The sequence below is a fragment of the Bactrocera neohumeralis genome, chromosome 6 (assembly GCF_024586455.1).
Source record: "Bactrocera neohumeralis isolate Rockhampton chromosome 6, APGP_CSIRO_Bneo_wtdbg2-racon-allhic-juicebox.fasta_v2, whole genome shotgun sequence".
In the NCBI taxonomy this organism is placed as follows: domain Eukaryota; kingdom Metazoa; phylum Arthropoda; class Insecta; order Diptera; family Tephritidae; genus Bactrocera; species Bactrocera neohumeralis.
Window position 1 is genome coordinate 58,819,376 of NC_065923.1, and position 16,220 is coordinate 58,835,595.

The 16,220-nt window shown below is 35.8% G+C and overlaps 3 protein-coding genes and 1 long non-coding RNA gene across 6 annotated transcripts in view; 1 reads left to right on the plus strand and 3 right to left on the minus strand.

Annotated features, from left to right (window-relative positions):
* Positions 1 to 718: 718 nt before the first annotated feature.
* On the minus strand, positions 719 to 2,221 carry LOC126761995 (enkurin). Of its 2 annotated transcripts, none has more exons than XM_050478456.1 (2): positions 997 to 2,221; positions 719 to 928 (listed from the first exon to the last, which is right to left on the minus strand). In XM_050478456.1, the coding sequence occupies exons 1-2, from the start codon at positions 1,672 to 1,674 to the stop codon at positions 755 to 757; spliced, it is 852 nt and encodes a 283-aa protein (XP_050334413.1). In that variant the 5' UTR covers positions 1,675 to 2,221; the 3' UTR covers positions 719 to 754. The 2 variants fall into 2 exon arrangements, with proteins under 2 accessions (XP_050334413.1, XP_050334414.1); XM_050478457.1 differs by having other exon boundaries at positions 842 to 928; positions 990 to 2,206.
* Positions 2,222 to 2,942: 721 nt separating this feature from the next.
* On the minus strand, positions 2,943 to 4,440 carry LOC126761999 (putative nuclease HARBI1). Of its 2 annotated transcripts, XR_007667404.1 has the most exons (3): positions 3,651 to 4,440; positions 3,460 to 3,590; positions 2,943 to 3,402 (listed from the first exon to the last, which is right to left on the minus strand). XR_007667404.1 is itself a non-coding variant. In XM_050478460.1 (2 exons), the coding sequence occupies exons 1-2, from the start codon at positions 3,560 to 3,562 to the stop codon at positions 3,038 to 3,040; spliced, it is 468 nt and encodes a 155-aa protein (XP_050334417.1). In that variant the 5' UTR covers positions 3,563 to 3,644; the 3' UTR covers positions 2,943 to 3,037. The 2 variants fall into 2 exon arrangements, 1 of the variants encoding a protein (XP_050334417.1); XM_050478460.1 differs by lacking the exon at positions 3,651 to 4,440 and having other exon boundaries at positions 3,460 to 3,644.
* A 613-nt stretch (positions 4,441 to 5,053) lies between these two features.
* Positions 5,054 to 6,943, plus strand: LOC126762003 (uncharacterized). The gene is made up of 2 exons (XR_007667406.1): positions 5,054 to 5,679; positions 5,735 to 6,943. It is a non-coding gene; the product is annotated as an uncharacterized LOC126762003 (long non-coding RNA).
* A 1,472-nt stretch (positions 6,944 to 8,415) lies between these two features.
* Positions 8,416 to 16,220, minus strand: part of LOC126761992 (nucleosome-remodeling factor subunit NURF301) — a 50,808-nt gene continuing 43,003 nt past the window's right edge. Inside the window, exons 12-15 of the mRNA XM_050478450.1 lie at positions 15,252 to 15,401; positions 14,814 to 15,177; positions 9,102 to 9,186; positions 8,416 to 9,033 (exon numbers count right to left, since the gene is read on the minus strand). Coding sequence (XP_050334407.1) covers positions 8,831 to 9,033; positions 9,102 to 9,186; positions 14,814 to 15,177; positions 15,252 to 15,401 — 802 coding nt within the window. The 3' untranslated portion in view covers positions 8,416 to 8,830. The remainder of the gene's footprint in view (positions 9,034 to 9,101; positions 9,187 to 14,813; positions 15,178 to 15,251; positions 15,402 to 16,220) is intronic.

Below are 16,220 nucleotides of genomic sequence, written 5' to 3' on the forward strand. Positions count from 1 at the left end.
CGAGATATTCGACCTTAAAGTTCAAAAATTCCCAAAATTCGAACATTTCAACAAGCTATTTTACCACATTAAACACACCTTACTCACATTTTTCACTTCAAATTAATTAAATTAAACTATAAACTTTTAAATAAATCCACATTTTACACTTTTAACAGTTTTTTTACCGAAGAAATCTCACTCGTAGTGAACATCCTGTGTGTGCTAAAAAGTAATCGGAACCGTGCCAGGCTAGGCCTCTACCATTACCGCCCTCGCGATCCTTACGTAATCTTGAAACCTGCAGAACTCAGAAGATCTTGGCGGCTCTTCATTCATATTAGCTGGTGGCTTGTTTCTAACACCATTCAAAGAATCTGAATTAATGCTGAAGTTGTGTGTGCTTTGAAATTGTCAATTCTAATAGGTGTGATAACTAGAACGTTAACTTCGGTTTTACAGAAGCTGTAATACCGTTCATTAATAAAAAAATTGTCCATACAAGAACTTAAGTTGGGTGTTCTGCATGTATGACAGCTATAAGCTATAATGAGCAGCTTCTTGGAAGGAAAAGGTCACGTGCAACATTTCAAAACGTTATCTTAAAATGTGAGGGACATACTCGCGTATATACAGACAGACAGACGGACGCGCCAAAGTAATTTGGCAGTTTTTTGTGTGTTTGTAAGAAATGTCGCTAACCTTAGACGTATTATTTCAATATTAATACATTAGCTTTTGTAGAAATTGGACAGTTGGGGCATTTTATTGACGATTAATATTCAGATACATATATGATTGGATTAGATTCTAGAAGAAAAATGTCGTGTTCCAATTGCCGTAATTCTTTTTCCAAATTCGATTTCCTTAAACGCTTCGAAATTGTGTCAATTAACAAAGAACCCGCTTGGTAAGCTTTGAAGACATTATTAAAATGCTGCTTAAGACCCTGTAAGTAACATAAATGTATTTGAATAGAAAATGTTCAAGATACATAATAATATTTATACTTTGAACCTTCAAAATGTTATCTCTCTCCTCCAATGGTAACTGACGAATACTGGCATCCTTGAACTTGCAACGCTCTGCTAGCTGCACTTGTTCAATCTTACATATTTCGGGTTTATCCGTCACTAGCTTTTTATACAAACGCAAGTAACAAGGCACTTTGCCATATGCTTCCGAACAAACATATTGTGGAACTAGTCCGGAATTTTTCAATTTACGTGGCGTGCCTGTATGGAAGTCAATATACTTCGGTGGATGCCATTTGGCTGGCGCATTTTTAATGCATTGCGCGTTCTTCTTAATAAAATTAACTTTTTTCTTCTCCTTGTCTCGTTTCTCTTTCTTCAGATCTTCCAAGCGTGGCACCGGCAGTACAGGCTCATCTCGTTTAGGACAAGTGTGATCGCGTTTTCTTTGCCACTTGACGCCACCATTTTTGCGCAGGAATTCGCATGGTTCACGTAACGGTGTCGCACTGTAGCCCATTGTTTTGTGCTCACTCTTCTCAGAATCGGTCAATAACCTCTTACCATCTGACAATTTTACAACAGCTCTGGACTTGTCCTTTTTTCTACAGGACCGTCTAGGTTTTATCGTAGAGTTGCCCTTCATGAATTGATAATATTCGGCGGTGCTTTCGATGTTTTTGATATTCTCATAGTGACGCGTTATATAGACAAGCGACATAATCTGCTGAATTTTTTTATTTCGGTTCAAAAAGTATACTTCTTCAGTGTAAATATGATGGATTAAGATAAAAAGCAAATGTTTGCTTGTTTTGCAAGTATCAAAAATTTTCTACAAAATATAAAGCGTTGACACAGACTCACTATTTGAAAGCTTGATTTGAATACTTTCAATTAATTTGTTGCCAAAGCATTCTAAATTTATCGTTTCGAAGAAGTTGTTGGGTTAAGTCAATAAATTTATTTGAAACCAAAGAAACGGTTCACTTTGTTGCCTGGTAACTTAAAGTAAAGTGAAACCTCGATAAGTCTAAGTTTAAGGCGGTCGGAAGACACAAAACAACAACCCTGTTTTACATCAATTATAACAGGTAGGGGATGTTCGAGAAAGCAAATAACACAAATATTGCGACACTGTTGTTTTTTCTGCAGATACTCAGCTAGTACTTAAACATACCCATTTTGGCATCGGATATAATGCCTTGCTAACCTGCTATATATGTATGTACATATATTATTGATCAGCGCAGCGTGCTGACTCAACTTAACCATGCCCTTATGTCTATAGGCTTGTCTGCCAGTATATACGCGAACGAAAATTCGGAACCATCATTATCGGACCACTATAGCATATAGCTACCATACAAACTAAACGATTAATGCCCCTATTACGGTTTTCAACCCAACTGCATTTCAGTCGAAGTTTAAAAATTCGGTATTGCCAACTTCAACTCAATACGTCAAAAAAAATTGCGGTTGAAGTATGATCGAACTTCAACTTTTTTTGGTATTGCGGTTTTCAACTCTGTACAAGTGGGGTTGACTAGTATATAAATAAACTTCAACTGCTTAATAGCAGTTGAAGTTCAACATTCGTGCAGTGAAATACAAAAAAATATTAAGGAAAAATTGAGGACGGGTAAAATAAATATTTTAATTAATGTTAAATTAATTTTAATTAATATTTTTTATAAATTTTTAGAAAAAATAAAGTTACAACAAAAAAGCAATTCGAAAAATTGGTGGAGTTAATGGAGAAGTTTCCAGAATTAGAAAAGGAAAGCCACAATTTGGAAACAATAAATTCAAATTGAGGTGCAGCGCCTCAAAATTGCTAAATTAAAATCTTCGCAAAGATTTTAATTTTTTTTTGGTTATTTAAGACACAAAGTAATATTTTTTTTATTTTTTTTTTAATTATTCTGGAATGAAGTGATATTTTATATTTTTGTACCATAGTTTAAGTTTACATTAAAAAATGAAGTGATATTGTTATTTAATGAATTTATTTAAATAAAATTTAAATATATGCCTGAATAAATAGCACATTAGAAAGAATAAATGAAATTTAATATTTTAATTATTTAGAGGGAAGTCATAATATTATTGCGAATTATTCGAGCCATATCCTCTTCTTCTCTTTCTATGTCCAAAATATCATTGGTCATTGTAGTATGTGAAGTAGATGATATTTCTTCCGGAGATTCCACTTGAAAGTGTTGGCAAATATTGTGCAATACGCAACAAGCATTCACAATTTGCGTAGCCTTTTCGGGAGTGTAATGTACACCTCGTACAGATAAAAGCCATCGAAATCTACTCTTGAGTACACCAATTGTCCGCTCTACAATATTCCAGGCCTTTGAGTTGTAGCGTGCTTGGGGTGAAGAAGCTTCCGCCAAGCGATAAGGCGTCATTAAAAATTTGTGCAGAGGATAGCCAGCGTCGCCTAAGAAATTACATTACTCTAATTATTTAGCAATATATACATCCGATAAAGTCTTACCCAAGATCCAAGTGTTATTCTGTATGTTGTTCTGTAAATGCACTTTCAAATCGCTAACATTAAAAACAAAAGAGTCATAATTTGCCATGCCTAGCATCCACATACCGAATAGACATTTTATAATCACAAAGCTAAAAATTTTAAGAAATTATACCATTTTGTTTCTAATATAATTCGGATTTTATACATACAATCATCACGTTTAAACTGTAGTATCCCTTTCTGTTAAGATAAAGATGTTGCACTTCTTTTCTTGGCGAAATTATGCGAACATGAGTCCCGCCGATGCAACTAACCTCCTCCTCCTCAGTCATTTGAATTTTAATCCATTGGGCACAAATAAGTTGTTCAATTATATTTAGAACCTCTTTAATTACTAAAGATATCGTAGGTTGCGCCAACCCAATGTTAAAATCATTTCCACTGCATTTTTGATAACCACCGTCAGCAAGGAAACGCAGAGTTGCGCATAATTTTAATATAGGATGTATGGCCGTTCCTCGCACACGTTTGTGGAAATGTTCCTTCATCTCATTCAGTAAAAAACAAAATGCTTCTTTATTTAATCGAAAATAACTTATGAATCAATTGTGAAAAAACTATGGCTTACTTTGCATTTGGAAGCTCCAATGGATTTGAGTGATCACGAAGGCTTTTTCGTATACGTAGCACATCAATTTTTTCTCCAGTATTTTCGTCATTGTAATATAAATCAAAACTTATATCCATTTTTTATTTATTGTTTATTATATACTTATGTTTATTCACTTTTTCGCGAGCGGCAACTGAATTCAATTGTCTAAATATGTCGTTTACAAAATTTTAGCTGTTTCACTTTTTGTGAAATTTCCCTTTCTTAGGTTGGCAACGCCTATCATACTTCGACTGAACTTACCGTGCGATTCTGTAACTTGAGACAGTCTCAAGTCTCTAAATTTGAGATTTTGAGTTAGAGACAATTTTTGAGACTTGAGATGATATTGCTATTCTGTAAGTGACAGTCACAAAATCTATTACATTTCATTATTCAGAGATGTTTTTAAACTTGAATGAAAATAAATATGTCGATAACAAATATTAAATTTTCTATAACATAGTCAAAAAACATAATTATCAATAAAAATAAAAATATATGTTGACTTTGTTTCATAATATTTACGAAATTTATGTAAAATTGATTTATTTTTAACCTTTTCATGTTTGAGTTGCTTACAAAATATAAAGAAACGACAATCGATTAATATCTATGATGATCTCTATTCAGTATATTCAAAATGGCAGACAAGAGTTCTTTTTAGTTTTGTGACCTGCCAACTACCAGGTCTCAATATTTTGAGACTAACGCTAGAGACTGTTTAGTGAATAGTAACTAGTCTCAAATTGAGACTTTGCCTCAAAATGTCTCAAATAGAGACTAGAGACTGGTTACAGAATCCCGCTATTAGTTGAAGTTCGCAATACCGAAAAAGAGTTTGGTTGATCTGAAGTTGAGTTGCCTTAACTTCAATTCGACCAAGTCGGGTTGAAAACCGCAATAAACTTCGGTGTTAAGGAACCAAACTACCTTTCTTATTTCAACTTCCTGAACTTACTTGAAGTTCGCAATACCGAAAAAGAGTTTGGTTGATCTGAAGTTGAGTTGCCTTAACTTCAATTCGACCAAGTCGGGTTGAAAACCGCAATAAACTTCGGTGTTAAGGATTTTTTTTCTTTCCCTTTCTTAGGTTGGCAACGCCAATCATACTTCGACTGAACTTAGTTGAAGTTCGCAATACCGAAAAAGAGTTTGGTTGATCTGAAGTTGAGTTGCCTTAACTTCAATTCGACCAAGTCGGGTTGAAAACCGCAATAAACTTCGGTGTTAAGGATTTTTTTTTCGTTTTCTTTCTGTTCTTAGTTAGAAACTTAGTAACTACACCATGTTTTATTATTAAGTCATAACGGTGCTAAATAGTGTTCGCAACATCTTCAAAAGACGATAAGCGCTGTTGTACTATATTAAGCAAGGTGAAAAAATTAAAAAGTGGCTGTTTAAACCTCCTCATAAAGGTATCCTTTCCTTGCTTCTATGGGTAGTGGCACTCGTCGTTGAGTTAGAGTGAAAGCAGTAGCTTATGTGGATTATAGGGCTGAGTCCTTATACAATCAGTGAGAATATGGAAAGAAGCTTGCGCTGCCACGAGGAGCAAAGAAAAATTAAATTAAATTGGTGTAACCCTAGTAAGTATATTCACGAATAGAACCAAACTACCTCAATTTCAACTTCCCTCACTAGGTGGTATTACAAAAGCAAAGTATTTGGGTATATAACTCCACTAGTATATACCAAGCGGAAGTACAGGTACATAGAAGTCTGTGAAGTTCTGTTGTACAACCTCGAGAGGATACAAAATACAACGATTTATACAGACAGCCAGGCGGCACTACCAGCCTTGTCGTCGCCAAAGATTTACTTGAACATGAGTATACAAAATATAATTTTCCAGCAACCCATATTTGGAATGTAGATGAGACGGGGCAGTCAGTGGTACAATCTCGACAGCCTGAAATAATTGCACAAAAAGGAAAGCGACAAATAGGCGCCATGACTTCCGCAGAACGTGGATCCCTTATAACTGTTATAACGTGCATGAGTGCTGGCGGGTCTTTCGTGCCTCCATATTTTATATTTCTTAGAAAGAATAATAACCCACTCTTTATGAAGGATGCTCCACCTGGAGCTAAATCTTCGTGCCATCTATCTGGATGGGTACAAATACCCATTTTCACAAATTGGTTCAGGCATTTTTGGAGGAAATTTTATTCCATATAATATTATGCATTTTAAGTCAAGGGCTATATTTGCGAATATTAAAATACTAGAAACAATTCAGTTTTGAAGTTTTCTGACGAATCTTTTCATAGTTATAGCCAAAATAAAAATGGGTATACCATATTACCCACACTTACTCTAAACAAAGCAAGGACGGATTTAAGGTCACTCAGGTCAACTCGACTTATCCATAATTTGGGTTCCCGGTCATAGGAACATTTTCGTCAACGATAAAGCAGACGAGTTCGCTAAATCAGGAGCATCTCTAGACGAATCTGAGGCAGAAACAATACCGCGTCTGCTAGGAGCGATCAAGAGGGAGCTCAATACGCGAAAGATCTACAACTAAATGCAGGATAACGAAACAGATATGGCTAAACTATGACAAAACAACATATTACATAGGTTCAGGGAAAGTAAATACAGGCATACATCTACCATATCATGCGTTAAAAAATCTAATTTTTGCATGAGAAAAGAAAATTCTCCACTTGCTCTTACACATACATAGTTAAACGCTATTTAAAAGTTTACTATTGTCGTTATAGTCTGTAGCCATTGAATTGCAAGTGAAACATGATCTCTTCAATCGTCTTCTGTGAAGAAGTATTAAAAATTTAAAGAGTGGAATATAATTGTTTATATTGAATAAAAATATAAATTGTAACTCAATTGAAGTAAGGATATTTAAGAATCTTCAACAAGCTTAAATAATTATGTGATCTTAAAAGCATTTTTTTTGCTTTTTCAACTTTGAGTTTATACGTGCCTTGAAATGGTGAGAATTGCAGTCTTATAGAGGATAAATTTCTTTCCAGGTATAGTATAGCTTAATGTACATATATCATTTGCCTTAAGGGGGGAACCTGCTTTAGAGGCTTCAAGAAATCTTTTTTTTTGGGAAGGAAAGAAATAAGTGATTAAAGCAAAATTTCTAGGGTTTAAAGTTATATATTTAAGCATCATTCACAAATTTTTGGATACGAACGCTTGATATTCTGCCTTTGGGAGCATTTGCCCGATGCATCTCGCATGTGCATTTGTCGGACGGCGGGCAGGATGCAGGCCGCAGTTTCTATCGGAAATAAAAAATTCAAAGAGATTCATATTTTTTAATAATTTATCTTGTAGTTAAACTAAAAAAAATTCCGAAAAAAGTGTTAAGAAACACTGTGGAACATTTTTGGGATTATTGTCTGGGGGGTGAGAAATTCCAAGTCAGGGTGATGGTACTAGGTCAGTATAGTAAAACCCTCAAAGGGTTTGGCGTTCGTATGTGTCAGTTTTTATTATGACCTTTTAAATTTTTTCCTTATCTTGATGTTTTTTCGCTTAGTTGTAACATTTTGGCAAAAACGTAGTTTAACATAACTCGCGAACCACTATTATCTATTTTTCCAATCCATTAGACGGTAGCTTTTACACACTATATTTGGTACCCAATTTTCGTTCACTATAACATTTAAAAGGTCCTAAAAAAAAAAACTGACACATACGAACGCCAAACCCTTTGAGGGTTTTACTAATACTGACCTAGTACCATCACCCTGACTTGGAATTTCTCACCCCCCAGATTAGCGTTGTACTGTGAAATTTTTTAAAAATTTAAAAAAGTGGTTTTTGACCAAAAAACAACTTTACTTTATGTTGTTTAAAAATATATTCAAACTTGACTTTTCTTAGTTTTTTTTAGTTTAATAGAATATAATTTAATGCCAAAGATAATAAAGTTGCCCTAATTTAAATAGAAGATAATTTAATGTCAAAGATAATAAACTTTGCCCCAATTCCATACGACGTTTAGTTTTTTTTCTATCCTGCCCGCCAATTAAGAAAAATTCTAAAAATGAAAAAACCGAGAAATCGCACCTCAAAGTTTTCGCTTTCTACCCAATTGCTCTGCTAGACGCTCGGTCACTATTTTCCTTCTAGCTTCGAAAATATTTCAAATTCCCATCTAAAACTTTGGGGACATATTCTTAGATTATTTTTAAAGAGATTTAAGCAGAAAAAAAATCGATTTTTTCGAAGCTTCTAAATCAGGCTCCCCCCTTAAATGTTTCCTTATTAGTTATATTTATACTACGGATAAAACCTACAATTTCGCAGCCTAAAATACATAAATAATTATGTGAATCGCTAAATTCATGCTTTTTTAGTATTTATTAATAAGTTTTCAAATTAAAAAAGAAAAAAGCATACAATACAATGTATGTGTATTTTGCTCTTAATACTATCGCAGCTAAATGCATTTACCAATTATATATGTACAAGAGTATATCATTTCATATGATCTTTACACAATATTAGTTTTACTTTATAATTTCGTTTGTTGTTGTTGTTGCTACATGTTATTAAACTTCTTAACTCTATGTATTAAATCTAACTGTGCTCTTCTAAACAAAATGTGCATAATACATATGTACTTACTTACATAAATTATGCAACAATTATTACTATTTACATTATATTATCCGGCACATGACAGCGGAACGCTTGGTGATTCTTACAGCGTATTTTTTTTTTTTTTTTATATGTATTTCTTTTCAAGTAGATGATTTACTTTTGGCTAACCACAGTTTCCCGAAAATTTTTAATTTTTTGCACAAAAAATGCTTCCAAAGTTTCGGCGCATTTGTAAAATGACGAATCTTTCGGATTGTAATAGCGGCAGTTGTCGAATATCTTTGTCATATCACCAATAAATTCCGATAGTTTTGTGTACACGCTTGTATCCAGTTTATTTTCAATTTTCTGTAAATCTATTAGAGAAAAATACAGAAATTAATCAAATTGGCTAATAATTTATTAAACTGTGTGATATACGCACCCATGGGTTCTTTGATGACTTTGTAGTAGTCTGGTGCTTCTTCTGGATCAACCGGCTCCATAAAAGGCCATGCACTCTTGTGTGCCTGCAAATACATATATACAATAGAGGTTCAGTTATTCATACATAACACAGCATTGCGAAGATCAACATTGCCGTCATTATACTTCACACAGCCTTTAGAAATTTAGCTGTTTTTAATGTTTCTGATAACACGCAAATGTGAATTATTAACAATGAAAAAATGTCAAATTCAAGTGTCGCAACAGTCGCCGATCAGTCAAAATAATAATTTTTGGGCATTTAATTTAAAACTCCTAAGATTTATTACGATTAAAAATTATGATATATTGACCTTTAATATATAAACTATTTCAATAATTTTGTGTTATTTTGTGATAAATCAACTGATACTTTGATACTACGAAGCATGGCATAACAAAAGATTTCATCAAATTTTCTTTAATTTTCATTGTTTTATAAGTTTAGTTCGTGATCTTGAACTTCAACATATTTTATGGTAGGGTTTTATTCAGGCCGTTCGTCTTTTTCCAATTGCGAAATGTCAAAACTTCCTGAACTCAACTCAACTGTCAACGTTGAGGAGGTGGTTTACGAGCTCACTTCCCATGACATGGAAGTTGGGTATCCCTTTATCTCTGGTAGTGTAATGCTTTGTATGCATAACTGGGCCTCCCAGTATAAGACCAAGTATCATCTGGGTAGCCAAAGAACATCTGTTTGAAGGCGAGGCAAAGTGAGAAGGCGGACCATCCCTACTTAGGGTTGTGCGCTAGGTTTGGGACCCGCCACGTAAACAAATGCCCCAATGAAAACTAATCAGCAGCCTCGGATGAGAGACTCCCCTTTTGATGATTACTCCGGTGTGGGATTAATGGCATTCATCCCGGTGGCTGAAAGTCTAGCCCCAATCCGCATCAAAGCGAGGTTCTTCAACATATCGCTGACTGGCCGAGGAAAAAGAAATATGGTTATCTGTAGTACTAGATTCCAGTATAAGAAAACTCATCAAGCTTCCGATCGAAAAGTCACCAACCAGATCGATCTTGTGATAGACGGTGGATACGTATCCAGTGTTCGAGATGTTACGCTTCGAGATCCTAACTATCTTGTTGCAACCAAGATACGCATCCGCATCTGTGCAGCAAAAAAACGCACGTCAATAAACCCAAGGAAGGTTTGACGCCGAGAAGCTGCAATCACAAGAGATAACCGAACGGTTTTCAACTCGACTTGCACTCTTGCTCTCTGAGAGCACTCATCGGCAACTCGGTATAAGGGAACTGTGGGACGGCATTTCAAGCTCTTTACGTACAGCTGCAAATGAAACCCATTAGTTTTTGGAAAATGCAAAAGAACGGCCGATGCGACGCCCTGCCGCAGCAGAGAGAAAACAGACTGCCTACCTCGCAACGTTACAATAGCTTGACAAGCTAGCCGACAGGGGTAGTGTGCAAAATTTTCAAGGTTTCAAGACCGGAGCATACTATTGTAGAAGCTCCAGAGGTGATGCAGTAACCGAGAGAACCGACACGAATCACCTCTTCGTCAATTTCAAAGCTGCCTTTGAAAGTATGAAAAGGAGCTGCCTTTATACCGCGATGCCTGAATTTGGAATCCCCACAAAACTAATACGGCTGTGTAAACTGACGTTGAGCAACATCAAAAGCTCCGTCAGGATCGGGAAGGACCTGCCCGAGCCGTTTGATACCAAACGAGGTTTCAGACAAGGCGTGCGACTTCTTAAATATACTCATGGAGAAAATAATTCGAGCTGCAGAACTAAACAGAGAAGGTGGGTGTATAACGTAATACCGACAATCAAAATCGCGAAATTTAGAATTCCGACAATCAAAATACCGACAAATCAAAACACCGATAAATCACAATACGGACAAATCAGAAAAAAGGTGGCGTCGTTCGTTCGAGGCCCTGCGGGCTTCAGGAACTTAACCCTTATAGCCCTGACAGACGACAGCGCTAATTTGCATTAGCGGGCTTAAGGGGTTAGGGGTAGTCAGAGGCACGAAAAAATGAGAATTTTCAGTATTTTTTTTTGCTATTAAATCGTCTTATTTTACAAAAGTAGTAATATGACATTATTACAGAATGTGTTGACTTGAAGTCACGAAAATTTCAAAAAAAAAAAAATTTAATTTCCAAAGTTATAGTTGTTTGTGTTGACCCAATTCCAAAAAAAGGTACTTGCGGTGACAACCATAAGTCCTTGGAGATTCATCTAAAATCAATCGGACAAATAAAATTAGTTTTATAAATAGATAAACTCGGACCTGATCGAAGGATCAGGAAATTTTTGTCTAAATTTTTGCGAAAAAATCAACAGTTAATTGGCGATTTGAAGTGCCTGAGCTCTCTTTGTTATTTGTCGAATAACTAAAAAACTAATTATCGGATCAACGTGAAATTTTCAGGGAATATTTTTAAGATATTACACTTAACGAAAATGCAAAAAAACCCCTTAACTTACATTTACTTGCGCATTTGACCCATGTTAATGCAAATTTGTAATGCACAAGAATTTCGTTCATTTAGCTGAATTTACCAAATTTGAGTAGGCAACACTGCTCAAAAATGGCCGATTTTTGCTATTTTTTACAGATGTCGCTTGAAGTCTGCCGCTTCCTTTGCGTTTACAGCATCAGAGGTAAGCAGTTTTTAGTTTTTAGTGCGTATTAATTTTGTTCGTCTGTCAGGGCTATTAGTTAGTAGAATTCTCTTTCAGTGTTTCGGTGCTTCGGTAGAAAAAAGGCCGCCAAGAAAAATATTTTTCACATGTCGGCATTTTGGTTTGTCGGTATTTTGATTTACCGGTATATTTAAATTTTGTCGGTATTTTGATGTGTCGGAATTTTGAACTTCTGTGTTTTAAGTGTATCCCAGAGAAGGTACCATCTTCTATAAGAGTGTACTCGTACAGCTGCTGGCGTACAACGATGATATTGATATAATTTGCATTAACAACCGCGTCGTTAGTTCTGCTTTCTCAAGAATGGATAAGGAAGCGAAGCAAATGGGTCTGGGGGTGAACGAGGGCAAGTCCGAAATATGTCCTCTCAACAAACAGTCGTCGCACTCGCGACTAGGCTTTCAAGTCAATGTTGACAGTCATAACTTCGAAGTCGTAGATAATTTCGTCTATTTTGGAACCAGCATTAACACCAACACCAATGTCAGCCTCGAAATCTAACGCAGAATATCTCTTGACAACAGGTGCTACTTCGGACTAAGTAGGCAATTGAGAAGTAAAGTCCTCTCTCGATGAACAAAAACGAAACTCTATAAGTCACTCATTATTTCCGTCCTGCTATATGGTGCAGATGCATGGACGATAAGAACATCTGATGAGTGGACGCTTGGAGTACTTCCCGGGAGAAGCAGAGGAAGAGGAAGACCTCCACTCCCTTGGAAAGATCAGGTGGAGAAGGACCTGGCTTCGTTTGGAATCTCCAATTGGCACAAAATTGCAAAAAGAAGAAACTCGGCTATAACTGCGTTAGAGTTTTCTACGCCAGTAAAGAAGGAGAGTTTGAAAAGATTGAAGGCGAGGAATATATTCACTTGTTTACAATATATTATATTTAATGTAATTATGATAGTGCGAAAGTAAAAAGACTCCTTATCCTAGAAACGTTGGCGATTTGCGTCGCATTTAAGTATTTTCAATTCGGAGAGTTTTTATCATTTTTCAATCATCTATGAAGTAATTTTGTTCGAAAAGGCAAATTTAATTTTTTTTCACATCAATATTCTTCTTTTCTACTAAATAAAGTTATTTTTCACAAAATTTATAATCATTGTCGCCATGGGGAAAAATAAAATCACAATTTCAAGCAAAAGAAAAATCATATGGGTTGTTTTAAAAAATATCAAAATATTACCAAAATTGTAGACGTTTTAGGGGTTTTCCATCGTAAAATTAATAACACTTTAATAATGAAAAATCCGACTTTTGAAAAATTTCCGCATAAAAAGCCAAGAAAGACTACCCGTTCTGACGATAGGATCTTGGTTAGTCTGAGCAAATCGTATCCATTTTTAACTTCCACAGAAATTAGGGCTCAATTAGAAGTACCATGGCGTACAAATATCAGAGCAAACTGTACGAATACAGGGGTGCAAAAGTGAGTACATATTTGCATATTTCGCATTTCGAAGCGAACGGTAAAGAAAACAGTAAAGCAAATGGTAAAAATGTTTATTTTTTTATTCAATATCTAATTTACTACAAATTAACAAGAAAAGATCAACGATTAGGTACACAAAGAAAAATAGAAAAAATTAAAACGAAAACCACTCGTATGTACTAATAATGCACCTTTGACATTTTAATTTTCTTATCTGCAAAAAAATCAGTAATTTCCCGAAATTGTCATCTTATTGTTTTTGCTTTGTTTCTTACGACTTATTGTCATGTAACTATTATTATTGAAAGGCTAAAGGTAGCTTCATTGGAGATCAATAAAGATATACATAAGTCGATGGACTGCAAGAAGAGCACTTCAAAAAATTGGGTATGTGCAGCAGTAAAAAAAAAATAAACCTGTAAGTCAGAGAAAAATGTGAAAGCACGTTTAAGTTTTCTCAAACAGCTCCGAAATTGGAGCATAGATGACTGGAAGCGGGTAGTTTAGTCAGATGAAACTAAATTCAATAGATTTCAGTTAGATGGAAAACAATATTGCTGTCGCCGGCTTGGCGAATCTATCCAATGGCACCACGTAAAACAACCGGTGGAGGCTATGGATCTTTTTCACCTGGTCAAACATTGGACCAATGCACAAAATAGAAGGAATAATAAACAAAGATAATTGATAATTTGTGGTCTATAGTTAAAAGACGATTGGCACAATATCAAACAGTTGATTTACCTTCGTGTAACTTCTAGCTATTCAGCAAATTCAAATGTCCACTCCGAGGACACCGTTTTGACTCAAATGAGGATATAAAAGCTGAATCGAATAAGGCTCTGATGGCCATCACGACGGAAGATTTTTCCAAGTGCTATGATTACTGGAAAATTTGTTGAATAGTGTATTGCAGCGTGAGGAGATGAAATGGACAATATTCACCTTTCAATTTGATCACGAGTTGTTAAACTCTTGCAACCAGTTGCTACAGAGTATTATTTTCGTTTTCATTTTTCTTTGTGCACCCAATCAATGATCTTTTTTTGTTAATTTATATATTGAAATAAGCATTTTTACCATTTGCTTTAATATTTTCTTCATCATTCGCTCATGAACGTGATGTAAACATGTACTCACTTTTACTCCTCCTGTACGTGTGAAAAAGAGCATTAAATGGCCGACTAGCAAAATGAAATACTAATGTTGCGAGAAAAGAATTGAAAAGCGAAAAGCGTTTGCTAAATACCATCTCTGTAAGGAGTCTAAATTCTGCAATTTGGTAGTTTGGAGTGACGAATCCAAATTGAACGTATTCGGCAATGAAAATGGCATATGTAAAAAGACCCCCGTGCTATAACTTAACCCCAAATACAAAAACTGATTATAGCCATCAAGCGTTGCGGCGATTAGCAAAGTGCCGTAGTTGCACGAAATAATGGAATGAGTAATGTATGGTCATTGGGGTAACTTGTGAATAATTCAGTAAATGATTACATATTTTGTCTACAATATGTAATAAAAGTACGTAAATCTACGTATTTACCTGGATTTGCCTGATAAGTTTCTTCAATTCGATTGTCTCGTTTTCGGCTAAATTCTTCATATTCGCCAAATTAACCGAATTGTTGCGCTGGCACTGTGGACATATATATTCATCGATAAATTCTGCTTCGCTCTGCACAATACCCACACAACGGCCATGGAACCAATCTTGACATTTATCACAACATATATAGAATTGTGATTCATCGTATGGTTGGCGACACGAACAATATAGTTCTTGAGTTTCGCGTGCTCGTTTGCAATCCTCACAAATGAATTCGGAGAGTTTTTTCGATGCTTCTTCCGTAATGTTTACACAATCACCATGGAACCAATTACTGCACAAATCACAGCCAACGTAAAACCTTGCGAAAGGAAATAAAACAATTAATAGTAACAATAAATTAATCCGCATTAATTCAAAAAAAGATGACCTTACTTTGTATCGTCGTAAGGTGTACGGCAAATGCAATACAATTTCTCTTTCTTTTTGTTGACTTTCTTTTGTGAACGTCCATGAAGACTTTTGGATGGTGTCAAAGCTGGTGATTGGGGAGTGTTGGGATGATTCTTCAATTGTTTTATTGGTCTGCAATAATAAATAAAAGTTGATTTGTGTAAAAACACAAAGACAGTTAGTTCTTCATTAAGCTATATAAAGAGACAACACATAACTATAAGAGAATCTTATTCGTACAACGACTGCAAGAATTACAAAATATATAAAGCAAATACATCACTTTTCATTTCTAAAACAAATGGTATTTTTATGGTAAGTAAATAAAATAATTCTGTCTTACTACTGTCACCTTGAGTGAATTCGCTTTGACAAAACTACATATATTCTTATAGCGATTTCTTTTCTCGACGAAAAACTTGCGTCATTATATGGCAACATTGTAGAAATGTTCCATTACGCTCACAAAATGACGGACGGAATGTCCCGGACGGAGAATTTGGGCTCTCTAGCTGGGCTCTAAGCTATCGGGGGGGTGCATGATGAACAATAAAAATCCAAGCGCGACGAACCCACAATGGGCGGCTTCCTGGTCAGCGTCTGTTCACCATGTTAGGTGCGGCTGTTATCAAGAAATGACCGGTACACACCGCGGCGCACTGGGAGTCCCTCAAAGTGTCAACAGCGATTTCTCTGCTGGCGGGATGGAGAGGGTGATGTGAGCATGCTCTGCCGATGTGACTGCTGCGGTGATTATCAGGAACCAGCCCCTTCGGGCTCTGGTCAAGGAGTGTGCATTGGACGCAGGAGTAGTAGCCTACGTTGCCCTGGGCGAGCGCCGGTCCGTCCGTGTTTTCCGGGACTGGTAAAGCGAAGGACAGGCCTCAGGGAACTGGGGTAGGGGCAGGGTCTCCAAGGGTACACCCGTTCCTGTTTATTTCGGTCCGCCCC